Below are 16,357 nucleotides of genomic sequence, written 5' to 3' on the forward strand. Positions count from 1 at the left end.
TTTCACATGCTAGCAGTGGGGGAAGGGCACATTATACATTACTTCATCTCCTAGAATAACACAATGCGTGTTGCGATGAGGTTGTGCTGGGAAAAAGTGACTGCAGCCACTAAGTTTCACAGGTGTAGTGAAAAGCTGAGGAGCCAAATTTTGGTAATCGGGGAATTCTGGTTGTAGGGAAATAGAGAATTTTTCGGTGTGCCATGTTATTTCATTAGTCTTGGCACTCATCGCTTGTAAGTGGTGTTGCTGATAACTTTATCTCTGTTCATCTCCCTTCCCACAAAAAGGTACTGCAACTCCCGTGTGGTGCACTTTGACAAGGGAGGCAGATTTCTTCGCCAAATTGGTGAAGACGGAGCATTTGCTACCTCTTTTGGTGAGCACCTGTGTTTTTTCTTTTTGAGTCCTCTCGCTTTCTCAATTAATTGTTGTCTTTGCTGTAACCCTTCGTGGTAAAATTATCATTTTGATTTAAAACAAGTAATTTTTAGCCTAAATATCAAGTCTAGGCCCTAATAATATCAGTTGGTTAGTTTCCTTTGAAAAAATTAAGAGATTTAACTTTTTAAAGTGTGTACAAAATGTTTTACAAACTGTCAGTATGGTTGGAAACTAATATTAACGCATCATGATCTATAAAATCAAAACTAGAGGGATTGTGGAATAATTTCATGCTTTTACGATGCATGTGATGCAACAAACCCAGTAAGGAAGTAAAGAAGACCTTGGTAGTATGAGAGGGAAAGTATGTCACCAACAAAATGGTGGAAGACATGCTCACTGTTTTGTCAAAATATATTTTGCTCAGTTTGTTAGTAAACATAAAAAGTGCTAGTAGCAAGCAAGTGCTAGTAGCAATTCTAGTAGCAAGATGAAGAATGCTAAATTTGCCTGAAGAGTAAGAAATTGTGCCAGCCAGAGTGCGCTGAGTTGTGTGCAAAGCACCTTAAAGGGTTAATGAGAATAGTTGTGACTGATCAAGAAAGGAGCTGTCTTTTTATGCAATAATTTTTGACGTGGTACTGTGAGGCTGTTAAACGCTGTTTGTAGTGAAATAAGTAGAGGTATTCATGTCTTTTACTCATTTCAGAAGCGTTGCTTGTTGAAATCGCTTTTCCTGTAATGAATTTTAGATTCTTCATGTTCTTTGCTTTTACGGTTCATTACATATGTTTGCTTGGTTTTCAGTGACTGCCCCACCCGGAAGCTTTGCTATTCCTCACAAGATCATTTTGGCCGAGACAGAGGGGTTGTTTTGTGTGGCTGACAGGGAAAACGGCCGAGTGCAGTGCTTTGACATTCTGGATGGCAGCTTCAAGTTCCAGGTAAGCACCATTGCATGTGAATAAGGAAAAAAGAATACTCCTTGCTTCCTTGTGAAGTTCGATTCAGGCCAGCCTATCTACATCGTGATCTTCACTGCCAGCTACTATCTGACTTTTAGTGTGAAAAAACAAGGTTTCACAATTACAAAACCTCTCTGTGGCTTTAATTTGCCTACAACAGTTGTTACTTCCTAACCGACACGTGCAAGCATTAAAGGACTATAAACATCTCATTTTAATTGCATGTTTTCTCCTTTGTGATGATGCATAAAACATTAGAGTGCATATTATTGCGAAGTATTTGCCCACAGCCGCTAAATGATCTATTAATAAATTTTTTCTCTACTTTGGTTTTGACTTTCTGAAGTTTATTCTTGTTAGCATCAATGTTAGCTGTTGCCTTATTGATAAGAATGCACTCATGAATGAAATTTTTGAGTGTCGAGCTTGGAAAGCAAGACTTCTCACACTGGTTAGTGTGTGCAAGTTTTAGTTCTTGCTGAAAAAAATGTCATCTCGCTTAGAATGCTGCGTTATAGGAGATCTGCTCCAAAAAGACAGTAAGGAAGATACAACACAAAGGGAACAAAGGCCAGGAGTGGAGCCTCAGCCCACGTGGGCCAGGTACCTGCCTTCAACAGCATGCATTTCACAGGTGTCTGCATAGCTGAAGCAGATGACATTTCACCAGAACTGCTACCACACATTGTGTCGAGAGATGGGCCTAGTCACTGAGTGGAATCTCTTTAAGAGTAACCTCGAGGGGGACCATGATAATTTATCTAAATCGAAAGCTCCTAGAAAAAAAGTGTACTTGGGCATTCTAGTGTTTCTGCATTGTAATTTACAATGGAAAACAATTAATAAACCGCGGTAGAGCACAAAATCTGGAAAAGCTATCTCGTGGGTAGCATTTTTTTTTTCTCTCCCTCTTTCTCGCTTGCTTGCCTTAAGAACTCCACGAGTACCACTCCACAGAGTCACTGGGGGTTGCTATTACTGCGAAAGTTTGTTTTGACCGACGAAAATGCAAAACAATTCATCTTGAATGTATTTTTTTTTTTTTTTTGCATTCAGTTTAAAGTTTCACAATTGGTTTTCACACTGCTCATATTATCTGTTAATCAGTATTGAGTTAATGGGAGTCTGCAGCACTTAATTACATCCATGGGGAATAGTGCTGATAAAGAAAGGGTCTTCCAGTTCATTGGAACGTGTATCTTGGTGTAGCTGCCTTTTGGTGCTGGTGTAAATTGTCTGAGTGTCACGCATTACTAACTTGCACCCCTCCTCTACTGCAGCTGGCCTTGGAGGCGTTCCAAGGCAAGGTGTACTCGATTGCCTACAGCGGAGGCATGCTGCTGGCCGTGTCAGGTCCCCGTGTCATCTCCAATCCCTCCAGGGCCTTCCTTTTTAACCTGACCTCAAGGCAGCTGTTGGCCTCTATGGGCCCTCCTAGCGGGGTATGTAGCTGTGCACCTTGTCTTTGTTTCGAAAATGCTTTTAAATTGAAGCATTTAAGACACTAGCTCTGTGGGTCATCCATGAGTCATAAGTTCATACAAGAAGAGGTAAGGACACTGGGAAACAGAGCAGGGCTGGTAAACACTTCATAGTCTTTATGCTGACTTCTGCTGTTTACGCAGCTTCACTGAAACTCTCGTGAAAATTCGGCAACAGTTACAGAATCGTGTGAAATTACTCACCCTCAAAGGGCACCCCACATACTTGGACGCCATTTTCTATTTTAACATGTTAGCTTGAAAGGCTGCATGTGCCAGAAAATGTGGCATTGTCGGTGTTGTTGGCGCTGGAAGATTGAGCAAAAAATTGTAAACATGGCTGTGATAGGTGGTAGTTGGCAGGTGACCTGACCGGTCACTAGCTGGTGGATGGATTGTCATGAGATTACATGACATGGCAGGAGCCACCAACTGGGGCATCTAGATGAAAATCGAACTTGATAACCTTGGATCCTCAGCCAGACACGCTAGCCCTGGGCCACGCAGGCATGATAGTACAGCTTGATTAAAAGGGAGCTCTATATTTGTGATGGGCGGTCTGGCACATAATGAGGTGACTTACGTGTGCTAATGAGCATGCATCAGATAACAGAGGTACCAATTAAAGGATTAGTGAAGTGCATATAAGCGAACGAAGGTCCACAAGGGGAGCTGCAAGCAGGAGCCGTTAAAGCTGTCGTTCCATAACCTTAATTGTGGAGTTTAAGTGTCCCTGAAGTTTTTTTTTTTACTATGCCCTTCAAATTAGCGTGGCAGATTTGAAGCCTTTCATCTGCAAAACCCAATATCTGTGGTGCTTTAGGCTAAACGGCAGAGTCGTTATGTGCATGCAAACTGTTTGTACGCCAAGCGTGCAAATATTTTCTGTTAGCTTCAGGGGACTATTTGACATGCTTTTTTTCAACATAGCTGTGTTAATCTAGCTGCTGCAGTTATATTGTAAAGAAAAATCAGTTAAGTCCTTCACTACATTGACGAGTGAAAAGCAATGGAGTCAAATTCCACCATACAGCGAAATTCACGGAACACAAGAAAACTTTCATGATGCGGAAACATTTTTTCGCAGAATCAACATGGAAGAGAGATTAATAGGGGTGTGCGAATATTGAATTTTTCGAATACGAATCGAATGCAAACATGGGGGGAAAAATGCCTTCAGATGTCGAATATTGCTTTTGCATAAGGGCATGTGAATATTCGAAAAGGTGATATTCAGAATCTTTCGAACAATCGCGAATTTCCGAATTCACGGCAATTTCTCTGCACTGCACGCTTCACCGCAATGCTTGACCATGTGTTTTTTCACTTGTGTTCGTTCTCAAATGCAAACAGCCATCGCACAGGGGTTCATCGGGTGAAATTACTGTAATGCAAACAGTTTTCGGCAGTTTCTTCAGGCTCGTTCGATAATTCGAGCTTGAGCTTTCACTTAATTTGTACATTTACACCGGTCCCTCCAAGGCTTGATTAACGAGAATGTACTGTATTCTGCAGCAGCTCTACCCGGTTTCATGCAGGCCTGGGGACTTATCTTTGTCTTGGTGAAGACAATTCTCTTTGTTGAAACATTGGCTTGGCTTGCGAACTTAAGCTCCGTATCAACCCTTGTTCATTGTGCTTTCATAATGTGTAGCCATTTTCTTTCTTTTGTTCTACCCTGAGTCCTACGTTTGCATGTTATACAAGGTTTAGCCGGGGTTATTTCTTTACTTGCAGTTTTGTTTTACTTTATGCGTGCTGCTACAGTGTTTGTTTACAAGCAGAACTACACCACATTAGTGTTATTTATCCCTTCCCTTCAGGCATAAATTAAGTTTTCAAAATTGCAGGTTTTTGTAAGGAGCATGCTAAGATTGCACACACACACAAAAAAAAATGCTAACTTTTTAGGGTCCTTATATATCCTTATTGTGCCATCGTAGTGTATTAAAGGGCTCAGTCACTCTTTTTTTTTACTAATTCTTGTCACAATCAATCATTATGTAAAGCATTCAACACAGTTTTGCACACTTCAAAGCATTTAGGCTTGTAATGAGAAGCAAACTAAAACCAACTTTTGTAGGCGAATTTTGATAGTGTTTTTGTTGTGTCCACAGACGTGGGTGCATTCCCTGAAGATGTTATAGCAGTAAACAGAATGGCCCTCCGTTTTCTTCTCTTTCTCCAGTCTTTTGTAGCCCCTCACGACATTGCGTGTTCCAAGGACATTGAACAAGTTTACGTGGGCGAGATCGGTCCCAACCGGCTGTGGCGGTTTGTCCGAGGTGAGTAGAAAATGACAAGGTGCCATTTCTTTGTTCCTTTGGACAATCAATGATGTAATGATAGTTTCATTCGAAGTGGCCACAATGCACACACTGCGATCCCCCTTTGTCCATTGGTCCTCTCTTCAGAGTTTGTCAACCCAACCAGCCAGCTTGCTCAGCTACGTGCACACTCAAGGCTTACTCGCTAGTGTAAAGCATGTGTACACATTAATTTTAATTGGAAGAACAGTCACAGTACTATTCTCCAAGCGGGCTTTTCACTTCTCTTTCAAGTGCGTTTCTTTCCTGAACAAACATTCCGTGCAGCATTCAGCTGGCGCTCTGCTTCTGAACACTTATGGTAGCAAAATTAGTGATATGGAAATTGATGATAAGGAAATTAGTAATAAGGATGCTTTTGCATTTCTCCAATGCAGTTTCGGCAGTGATCTGCATTTTTTTTTTTATTATTTATTTACACTCTACAAGTCATTGGTGTAAGTTAGGGTGTATTGCCTTCTATGTTCCTTTTTCGGATGCTGATGTGAAAATTAAATATCTCTTTGAGCCGAACAATATTTTTCTACTCAAATATATATTTTTTAAGCTAGCACCAAGCAAATAGTCTATGCTTTCCCCCACTGTATTTCTCTTACCTTATAGGTAACTTTCTAGGCTTTCGAGTCAAAATCGCCATCCAAAATGCTGTCAGAGCAGTGATCACTCGGGACGTTAGTGGACTGTTACATCTAGAGTTTGGAAATGTGGCTCATACAGTGATGAGTGAAAGAAAAAGGTGTAAAACTGGTTATGCTATGAATCAAATTATCCTCCAAATCACAAGACTGGTGCCTCACAGGCTGGGCCATTAGGCAATCAGTGGCAACCTACTTTGGTATTGCACATGTTGAAAGTATAACAGAGAACAAAATGCTTGTGCTGTGTCTTATGAGGAGTAGTGGTGGCAAAGATGAGTGGGCAGTGCTATTAGCATGATGAATGCCTATCCGTGACACCGTGATACTGTGACAATATCTTGTCTACTCATGGTTAGTTTCGGTTCTGGCTACATGGCAGGCTGTAATTATCTTCAGGTTTGCTTTTCGAAAACCGAGAGGGCTCGGCTATAAGCGTTTTGTGGCTAGAAACGCCAATCCAGAACGTATGTAGGCAGTACTTGACGATATTGTGCATTGCATCTGTTGCAGAGGTGCACAGGAGCGGCAAGAAGGTCCTGGACGATGTGCCTCCACCAACGGCGCCAAGCACGACGACGCCAGGTCCCCGGAGCGAGGCTGGCCCCAACAAGTTGCCCACCTCGAAGGAGGATGACGAGGAGGACAACTTTGGCTTCTCCATGGTGGTGGTTGCCCTGCTGGCCATCCCCATTCTCTCCTTCCTCATCATTACCCTCATCGTGCGGCTCAAGCGCAGGAAAGGTGAGAACAGCCTGAGCACTGATAAAGTTTCCATGGCTCTCCACAGTCATCAGTACCCACCGATAGCAGCTGATCCGAGATGGACATTTGTTTCAGTCCTCTCTTATGCTCGGCAAAGTGAATAGCTGGGCTGCCATTAAGAGTTAGATTTTGACCCCATTCTTTCCTTCTGCCAGCAAAGAGCAATGAAAAAGCACTTACAACCTGGTTCATATCTCAGGGTTGCGATCCATTGGACTTCGGATAACTTGGTGGTTTCAGGAAATGAACTGGCACATGCCTTGACTGTGCAACCTTTATCCTCCCACGTCCTGACGTTGCCACCAGTCCCACTAGAACGGCAGAGTGCTCAAATTTACTCTCTTCTCACTGAACGCTATGTGCACTACATCCGAAGTGACCTCAACTGCCTCCACTACAAACACAGCAGAGGATACTCTGATCACACTTGTGTTCTATTTGACTGCCCACACAGTCAATTAAATGAAGCATGCGAGTGCATCAGTCCACAAAACTTGTTTAATTTTTCTCCCTGCTCTTGCAACAGTGCCATGAGCTTTTTTGGCTGTCATGTTGGACAAAGTGCATGGCAATTGTAGGGGCAACAGGAGATTGAATGAAAAGTGATAGATAGAATGATGGTCAACTGCAGACTGTGATGCTTTGGCCTGCTACCTTCTCTGCAGGAAACATGGGGACATGTGGGCGTTGGGCTCAAACTGATCTCCCGTAGCATAGCCACTCGGAACTCATATCAGTCACAGGCTCAGCCAGATTGAGCTTTTCATTACTACATTCTAACCGTCTGTCACCAAGCAGGTAGTCAATAAGAAATTAGTACACTTTGTCCCTTGTGTTCTGCTAAACAATTAGAATGGACTCTTGCATGGCCACATCCTTGGGCAATGCTTGCTCACATTTCGGGTACTGTTTACATTACCTTGGTGGGCAGTGTTGTCTTGAATACCTGGGCCATTAATGCTTGCTGAGGCACTAAGATACTCGAGCATTTAATTAACATGCTTTTCTGTCATGTGCAAGTTAGTCACGAGCACTAGGCATTTGTGCTGGAGGATGAACTGCCAAGTTTAAGGCAGCACTGCCTAGCAGGGGTTTCTTCATCACCGTGCGATTATATATAAGACTAAATTATGAATTGCTCATTCTAGATCCTGAGTACACTCCGTTGGGAATGAAGACGGGTGATGAACTTCTCTGCCCTGACTAGACAGCCGGCTTGTCATCGCTGCCACATATTTACTGCACAGCCTGACATCAGAACAACATGCCAACATGAAACTTTTTGGCTGGAACATCAGCAAGAGAGCAAATAAGCACCTCACCATGGCACATGCTGAAAAAAAAAAAAAAAGATAATCTTAGGCGTTTTTAATTATTAAAATTGTTATGGTTCTTTATTGTTTTGTTTTATTTCATTCGTTACTGTTTGTTTTTGCATCCAAAACCAAAATAAGTTTGCAAGCTTTAAGGCTGTGAATATTTGTGCTCATGCCTGTGGAACTTCATGTCTGGTGTAAAATCCATTTTGGCTCAATCCATAATATCTTTAATTATACAAAATTGGTAGGTACCTCAACGTCTATTTCGTCCGCATCAAGTATGAGCAAGAAAAAAAGACTTTTTTTCAGTGTAAATTTTTAATCTCTTGTCCAGTTAATCCAAAGTGTAATTTTATAACATTTTTCTATTTAATTCACCGAACCTTATTATTTGTGCCCCTGTTCTAGCCCTAATCTTTTCGGGTACAGAGAAGTTTGTATAATGTCATGATCCTAATGGGTTAGGTAACTGCACAGAGAATCATGAGAAAATCATATTGATTATTAGCACATAACATTACAGTGGACTGCTACCATTCTGAACTTTCTTAATCTGAACTGCTGCTTGATTCAGACTAACGCTTTGGTCCTGTCAGCATATAACCAGGCTTGTGCAAAAGGCTCTTTTTTTTTTATTGTATACGAAGTGAATTGAAAGCAAGTCATGATTTTCTTCGAGTAACTTCAAAGTGAAGGTACCTCGAATAGTTTTGTTATGCAAGGCGAATACATCTGTGGAGTTTCATGTTTTAAAAGAAAAAGTTAAAATCATGTACAGGCCAGTTTCACTAACAAAAATTCAGACTGAGCGCCTCGTTCCCTGGCTAGCAGTAGGCTCGGTGAGAGCAACTTTCAGTCCTTCAGTGACCTGTAGAGCCTGCATCACACTGAGGTCCGAAACTGCTGGGCAGTTCATTGGTGTGGTTTGCCACTTGTCTGCTGGATCTGCATGCGAAGCATCAAACATTCGGACCAAATCGAGGGCTAAATACTTTGTTATTTAACAGAGGTGTTGTTGAAATTATGAAACGTTCACTCATGTTCACATTAGCTCGCGCTCTGCAAAATTTGTAGAAATTTTCAGTACTCTTTGAGTTCAAGTTGTCAGGTGTGATTCACCAGGAAACTTTGGACGAGCCGTGAGTAAATTGCTGAAAACTTATCTTGCAATCATTTATCAGGCATATATTTTTAATAATTATACACTGAATCTTCAGTCAACCATTCAGGTGTTATAGGTTTTCGAAATATGTAATGCTGTTCAATTACTTAGTTTCAATTTTTGTTTGTGTGCAGGCACAACTAATGAGGCTTACTCAGAAGAGCAGTACTGCAGTTTTTAGTGAGAGTTGTATCTAGGATGTTTTAAGGTGAAAGTCTTCCTTGGCTCATGCACGTCTTGTACAGAAGGTGTGAGCAGAAATTGTGACCAGAAAACCTCTTTTGCACTGGCACTTAATGGTTTAACTCAGTTAATCACGGAATCTCATGCATCGTCTCCACTAGCAATCGAATCACTATCCCTCCTATCTCCAGCCGAGCGCGCAAACCACTACTCCACGCCGGGCTCATGAGAAACAGATTTTAATTCTCCTTGTGTAGCGAGCCTGCCATCTCCATGGCGACGTAGGGGACGCCACTGTACCTTGACGGAGGGAATGAGAGGGGGTGTGCTGGCGGCTCTTCACTCAGTCTCTCCCTGAACGCGGTAGCTAGCGAATGCGTGATGTGCTGTGGATCAAGGCAAGTAAAGTTTGAAACAAGGAAGTCTCAAAGTGTATATAAAAAGAAAAACGGTTCTGTCAGATAAATACTACAATAGAACTAGCCCAAAGCCTTTATCGCTCTTAAGGGGTCTTAAATGGCTCCAAGAATTTTCAGAATGTGGTAATCTTTTGAATGGCATTGAGTAAACCCTATGGACACTGCACCCATAATATTCTTTAATTTGTTCTCTCATCTTAGTACAGCAGTTATTGAGAAATGGCAGTCACTAGTCTCGGATCATACCCGCACTGTCATTTGTCAGTGGCAATCTGCCAGTGCATCAGTGGACCTGCTTTGTACAAGCTAGCATCACTGCTAAAGCAACACCTTTGTTGGTTGGCATCAAACCAGACTAAGACTAGCAACTGCAGGAGGCTTAAAAATCACCTTTGAGTGAATCAGTACAGTTTGACCAGTTATTATATAGTAACAGAAAACAGATGCAAGCTTACCCTAGATTTTAAGCTTTGACGAGGGAGGGTAGATGAAAAGGCCTAAGGGGAACAGGCAGAATGGATCAGCTGTTGTGTAAGTGTGTGTTGCGTAGTACCATGACTAGGAGGGCTGTGATTTTACTTTTGTAATTTTGCCCTGCCATCAGACATATGTACTGCATTCTTTTTTCATTGCTTATAAAGAAGGCATGTTGTCTTGCTTGCGTGGCAAGAAGCATGGCTTAAATGGGGAGAGTAATGGGAAATATCTATATATACTTCTTAAAGGGGGGTGGCCAGACATAGAATATTTCTTGATCTTTGTACATATAGAAAAGCCTTACCACACTCTTTACATTTATCAGAGGATAATAAACATTTATGTTAGCTTAGTGATTGAAGAAATTGTTATGGCTGTTAATGGAAGAAAGATATCCGTTCGAAAGGAAAAGAGTCAAGCTTTCTTGCAATCTGTACATTGCACAGTTCTTTGTTGCAACAGGTAAGAAAGTAAAGCACGAATTCTTTGCAGCAGAGATGACATACCGTTCAGAGTTGCAAGTCAACAATATGGGAGCTTGCAATGCAGACTGGCATCATGTGTCCTTGCAGTTTCTGAATGACATTTTCTACATTTAGTATGTTTCTCTTTCAAGCGCGAATTATGATCCAATGAGGGGAAAATTTTATTAATTTCAAATTTTCTTGAACAGTACACCAGGACTACATAGAAATTTCCGATCTTCAATGTTGAGTAGCTAATTATGCTATTTCTCTCGTGGCCTCGTATATCTGTATGGTGACTCATTATTTTCAAGGTCTCAGTTATATCAATTGTACTTAGACTTATACCTGTCACAATGGATAGTTATGTAAACAAATCAACTCATTTTTGGCCACTTGCTTATGTACTTGCTAAGCAAGCAAATGAAAATTGACACTCACAGGAGCCATACCAAAGCTACTGTACAGCACAGCGCCATTCATTTAAACTAACCGATTTCTTTGTTCATTTTGACTCGGTATATTTGTACGCGAGGCGTTTCAGACTTCAGCGCATTTTCTGTGTCCACAGTATGGAAATTGCTCCTTGTATGGGCAAGGCTTGATGGCGTTCAGGTCGTGTCAATATATGTGAACACTGCGGCTGATGGGGATGTCTCCTTCAGAACATGCACATTGAAACTCTGCCATAACATTTGGAGCGGACTTCAGCATTGCTGTGCACCCAAGTGTTCAAAAACAATTCATCATGTGCTAGGGATATGTTGCTGCAGTGACCTCTTCACTTCTTTTAACATGCATTAAATTTAGGCTGTGACAGGATTGTTCACACTAAAGCTAGGGACTGCAACTACTGACTGCAAGAAACTGTTATCGACTGCAGTAAAATATTAGTAAAATCACCGGCCAAATCAAAACTTTGGGTGGTGTTTAGAAACCCAAATGAATTCCTTGTTCACAACGTTATGAACAAAGGATTTATACAGGTTCTGTGAACGTTCCAGCTTCATCACTGGTTCGAGATTGCACTAATGAGCTACGACTTGACCTAATGTAGAACGAGAGAAAGAAGATGGCTACACCGCATGAAAGAGCACTGAACAAGGGTTGAGGGGGAGCTTCAGTTCGCAAGACGAAGGCAAGTCCCCTTGTCGAAACTTTGGCCCGGCTTGCGAATTGAGGCTCCTTCCCAACCCTTGTTAAGTGCTCTTTCATACTTGGTCTAATGGTATTCTGTCAAAGCCTGGGTGATGGGAACATGGAGCAGCTTCCAGCGCTTGAGTGTGTCATATGCTTGAAACCTCTGAACTGTAGAGCGGTGTGGCGAGTCACTGAGGCAGCTCTGTTGTGACTGACATGTGCAGACAAAGGGTCCAGCAGCAAAGGTTGGTCTCAGGGAAAGTTGGACCTGGGCCAGCTTCTGCAGCCACACCGGGGTTTTGACCGACTCGCTCTGGACGACACGGCATCCGAGGGAAGCGACTCTGACGTAGAAGAGTACAACGCCCCCACCCGCAAGGCCTGACATGGCACTCTTCTCTGCACCGCCTTTATCCCCCGAGTCACCCATTCCCAGCCGTTTGCTGTCGGTGTTCCCAGCTCACACACACCCAAAGGCTGCGCTACTTAAGGATTCCCATTTACAGTATCCTAGGGCACTCCTAGTGGGCCGAATGAATTCTCTCAGAAGGCAGACAGATGGGCTTAAATGGTGCCAACGATAAGCAGTACTCACAATGAATTGGAGCAACATTATGTGGGCACCGGGGACAACACTAGGCAACTATGGGCTTAAATGGTGCCAACGATAAGGAGCAGCAGTGCTCACAATGAATTGGAGCAACATTATGTGGGCACCGGGGACAACATTAGGCAACTATTGATGTCAGTAAAAACTTATCTTTTACTCATTCTGGCCATGTTGATGGCTTCCTGGCAGCAAAAGGTACGGTAGTTAGTAAGAAGATATCCCTTAAAAATCACTTCGCCAGTGATTCAAGCTCGTGATGTCCTTAACAAAAGGGGCCAGTTGCCATTTGAAATGGTCAGTAGTATAACATAACTTCTGGGATCCATGCCTGGAATTCAGTGAAAAGACACACATTTTACTTGTGAAGCCGTCCCGTGTTGTAGGGTCTCTGTTTTTGGTGAGAGTGTTCTCATTGTGATTGGAATGCAGTGCTCTATCAATTCAGGCCAGCTTCAATTTTTTCTTACTGTTTCTTAAAATGGTGAACAGAATCGAGATGCACGACACTTGTGAAAGCAATCGCAAAGCCATTGGCATTGCCAGAGCCCCGAAATGGATTCTTCGAAGTTTGGGTGTATGCCTTCCCTGCATTTAGCCTGCCAAGAGTCCTCTGGATTTCTGTGATCACTCCCCTTCATGCCATGCAGCTAAGCCAAGCCAGAGCTTGGTGGCAGAGTTTCGACACCTCTAGACAGCTGCCTGTATTTCCCTTCCTTTTCATTTTTGTTGTTGTCGTTGTTATCAGCTCTGTCTGGAAAGGAGGTCACCCAAAGCCAGGGAGACGGAGTGTATGCTTGCTTGTGTTAGTTTTCAAGTCTGGTCACATTTGATACATGTATACTCAGGCGCACACACTGTGTGGCATAACTCCTTTTTTGATGCCCCATGCACTTTCTTGGCTCCTGCTAAGGCTGCGTTTGCTGCATGCTTTTTACGCATGGTTGATAACGCTATAGTGTATGCACTTGTGTTATGCCTCGGCAGCTGGCACTGGACACAGCCTTTCCAAGCTATGTCGGCAAAATGCAATGTGTATTTGTGGTCAGCCCAGTTACTCTCTCGTGTCACAATCAAGCAGGGTTATGAGGAAGCAAATGTGTTCCTACTTAGAAGGTTGCATCAGGGTTGTGGTGCTGTTGGCACTGAATGATTTTCTGGTACTCTGCTGGATAAAAAATAGAATAATATTAGACCTGGTGGGGCTGGTTTCTCAATTAAATGGAAACAATAGGTCTGAGTTTTGGAATGATTTTCTTGCAGTTAGTGTTCTCACTTGTATGACAGCTGTGAACTTGCTCACTCAACTTTTGATCTGTGAGCAGTGCTGAGTGCAATTCATCCAGCTTACGTGATTTTAACCTCATGTCACGTGATGTCTTAAGGATAAATGCTTTTCAGGCCAATTTTTATTTTATTTTTTGGATAAATTACAGTAGAATCGATATCATTTAGCAAATTTTACGCCATAGAGCTAGACTGGCTGCATAATAGTGGGAAACATGTGGAACTTAATTGTTACCTAGCGCTGCTATTGGAAGGATCTGGAAACTAGGTAGAGTTAGTGCTTTCGCTTTGCAACCTGATGTGTGTGCATGTGAAGCAGGAACATTCTGCTGAAGATGCCTGTATATTAGCCAGTCACTGACAAACACATTGTATACACATTCAACTTGTCTGTGTCAGACAAAAAGCCAGCCTGTTACTCCCATGGACCACTGCAATAGGCCTTGAGGGGACATTGCAACCTCACCTACAGAGTCACAATATTTGTAAATTTATTATTATTATTATTATTACTATTATTATTTTTCTTTCATTGTTGACCAGTCCTGTGGCACTTCTACGCACTTTGGACACTGTGGTTGTGCAAATATATGTCATTGTTTGCTCCATGGACTGACACTTGCAACGATCTCTTTGTGTCAACAGCCTGGCTTAGGCTTTTTAACCTGAATGGTGGTTTGGAGCAAGCTTCAGAATTGTCTGAAATAAATAAGGGCAACTGCCTGAGACTTTTTCTTCCTTCTTTCTTTACTTTAAATGAAAAAAAAAAAGGGGGGAGAGGGGTGGAGGGGGATCCTAAGATGCCTTCCCTCATCCAGCTGAGGTGAAAAATTCGGCAGTATGGCTTGTTTAGAACAGGGGTTCTCAGCCATGGATGCATCAGCGATGCCTTGCGGTTTACTGAAAGTGATGGGGACCCCCCCCCCCGATACCTGGAAGGGGGGAGGGGAGGGAGGCTATCTTGCGCGGAGAGCTGCCACAGTTCTGGGAGCAGGTCGCGTAATTGAAATTAAGTCAAGGCTAAACTGGCCTCTAAAGTAGGTGCACTTGGACAGGTCTCCACGGCCTGCAGATGAAGCAGGGAAGAGACGAAGCATTGGCGTCGGTATGCATGCCGCTATAAGTGAAATGCATGCCAATAAAAGAGATTCGACTCCTCCCAACACAGTGCCCGTCACTTATCGGACGCTCGCGACTATTTTCATTGCAGTGTAGCCAGAACTCAAGTTTCACTGATGCCGGCATCAACAAACGATATAAACGTTCCTTATCACCCTCATTCTTTCCCTAGGGTCCATACTTTAACTTTGAGAAACAAAAGTTGGCTGTGAACCTCGGTGCCTTTGAGTCCTGTAAGATGGTGTCTAGCAAGGCCAGAACTCTCACAGGGCCTGTCTTTTTTTGTGGTGGGGGTGTGGGTTTCACGGACCCACATTTGAGAAACACTAGTTTAGCGCATAGGCACATCATCTCATAGCTGCTGCTGCAAAACCGCCAAACGAAATTGTGTCTACCACATTAGGTGAGGCACATTCTCTGATTCACTGGCCATGAAAAAACTTTGAGGGGAAAATGAAATGTGAACTAAGTTAAACATTCTAGTTGCAAAATGATTTATTATAAAACAATGAATATAGCAAAGGAACAGCCATTGCCTTTGGAGGCTTGCGAAGGAGCTCATGTATTCAATATTTTGTGTCTGCGAAGCAAAATTTTCCTACCATGCGATATGCCTGAAACTGGGGCCATTTGAGGCATTGTGCATAGTGTGCCGATTTGTAACGTTTGAGCAACACTTTTTACCGATTCTATGCGGCACATGCAACATAACCTGCTGTGTGGATCGTTGGACAAAACATGCACAAAAAAGTGTCCCATCTCGGGCGTGGCCGTCATGGTAAGTGGTTGTCTAAACAGTTGATCACCTTCATCGAAGCAGTGGCCGAGTGGTTTAAGCATCAGCCTCTCACTTGGGAGGCTCACGGTTCTATCTACATTGCTGCAAGGTATCCCTTGATGCATTGGGTACAAGCTTTCATCTATAGCATAGTGCTTGGCTTGTCTCGACCACCTTTTGTAGTTGAAAACACTTTGTGGGATGACACTGTTTGGCCAAGCTGCCCTTTCGCTGTTATAATTCAAAATTTATTCCGCTGCGTCCGGACAGAGCTGCCAAAGTGACTGCTGCGCCCCTGTCCTTAAACATTCTCGCTGCACATGGCCCACGGCTGGAGCGTTGTGCATCGCTGGTTTCATGTGCAGTTTAGTTCCCGTTTTCGCAGCATGGCCTCATGCATGCTAAAAAATTTTACCAGTGCGTTTGATGGCATCAGTATCGTGCCGATTTCAATGTTTCAATGTGCCAGGAGAGCGAAGGCGCGAAATGATTTCCATTGACAAGATTGCAATCATCTTCAAACCTTCGTTGTGGCTTGCACAATGTCCATGAGGAAAACGTCGTAGTCCGCTAGTTGTGCAGCAGCTCTGAACAAAACGCGTTGATTTGGTGTATGGGGTTATATTGTCCCAAAGCGACTCAGGCTACGAGAGACGCCGTAGTGGAGGGCTCGGGAAATTTCGACCACCTGGGATTCTTAACTGCACTGACATTGCACAGCACACGGGTGCCTTGCTCTTCGCCTCTATCGAAAAGCGGCCGCCGCGGCTGGCATTCGATCCCGCATCCTCGGGCACAATGATCGAGCGCCCTAACCACTGCACCACCGCGGCGGAATGTTATAG

General features: G+C 43.1%; 1 protein-coding gene across 2 annotated transcripts in view; it reads left to right on the forward strand.

Annotated features, from left to right (window-relative positions):
* LOC146198864 (peptidyl-glycine alpha-amidating monooxygenase B-like) overlaps positions 1-14,353 on the forward strand; it is a 35,848-nt gene extending 21,495 nt beyond the window's left edge. The window contains exons 17-22 of one of the 2 annotated variants that reach the window (XM_084594334.1): positions 291-379; positions 1,192-1,328; positions 2,630-2,791; positions 5,019-5,115; positions 6,306-6,536; positions 11,946-14,353. In XM_084594334.1, the coding sequence (XP_084450460.1) occupies positions 291-379; positions 1,192-1,328; positions 2,630-2,791; positions 5,019-5,115; positions 6,306-6,536; positions 11,946-12,106 (877 nt within the window). In that variant the 3' untranslated portion in view covers positions 12,107-14,353. Of the gene's footprint in view, positions 1-290; positions 380-1,191; positions 1,329-2,629; positions 2,792-5,018; positions 5,116-6,305; positions 6,537-7,705; positions 7,942-11,945 lie in introns of those variants that run through there. The other variant, XM_084594335.1, reaches the window with a different exon arrangement.
* The last annotated feature ends 2,004 nt before the right edge of the window (positions 14,354-16,357 follow it).

Source organism: Amblyomma maculatum, chromosome 2 (genome assembly GCF_055883805.1).
Source record: "Amblyomma maculatum isolate TAMU_Amacu chromosome 2, ASM5588380v1, whole genome shotgun sequence".
In the NCBI taxonomy this organism is placed as follows: Eukaryota; Metazoa; Arthropoda; class Arachnida; order Ixodida; family Ixodidae; genus Amblyomma; species Amblyomma maculatum.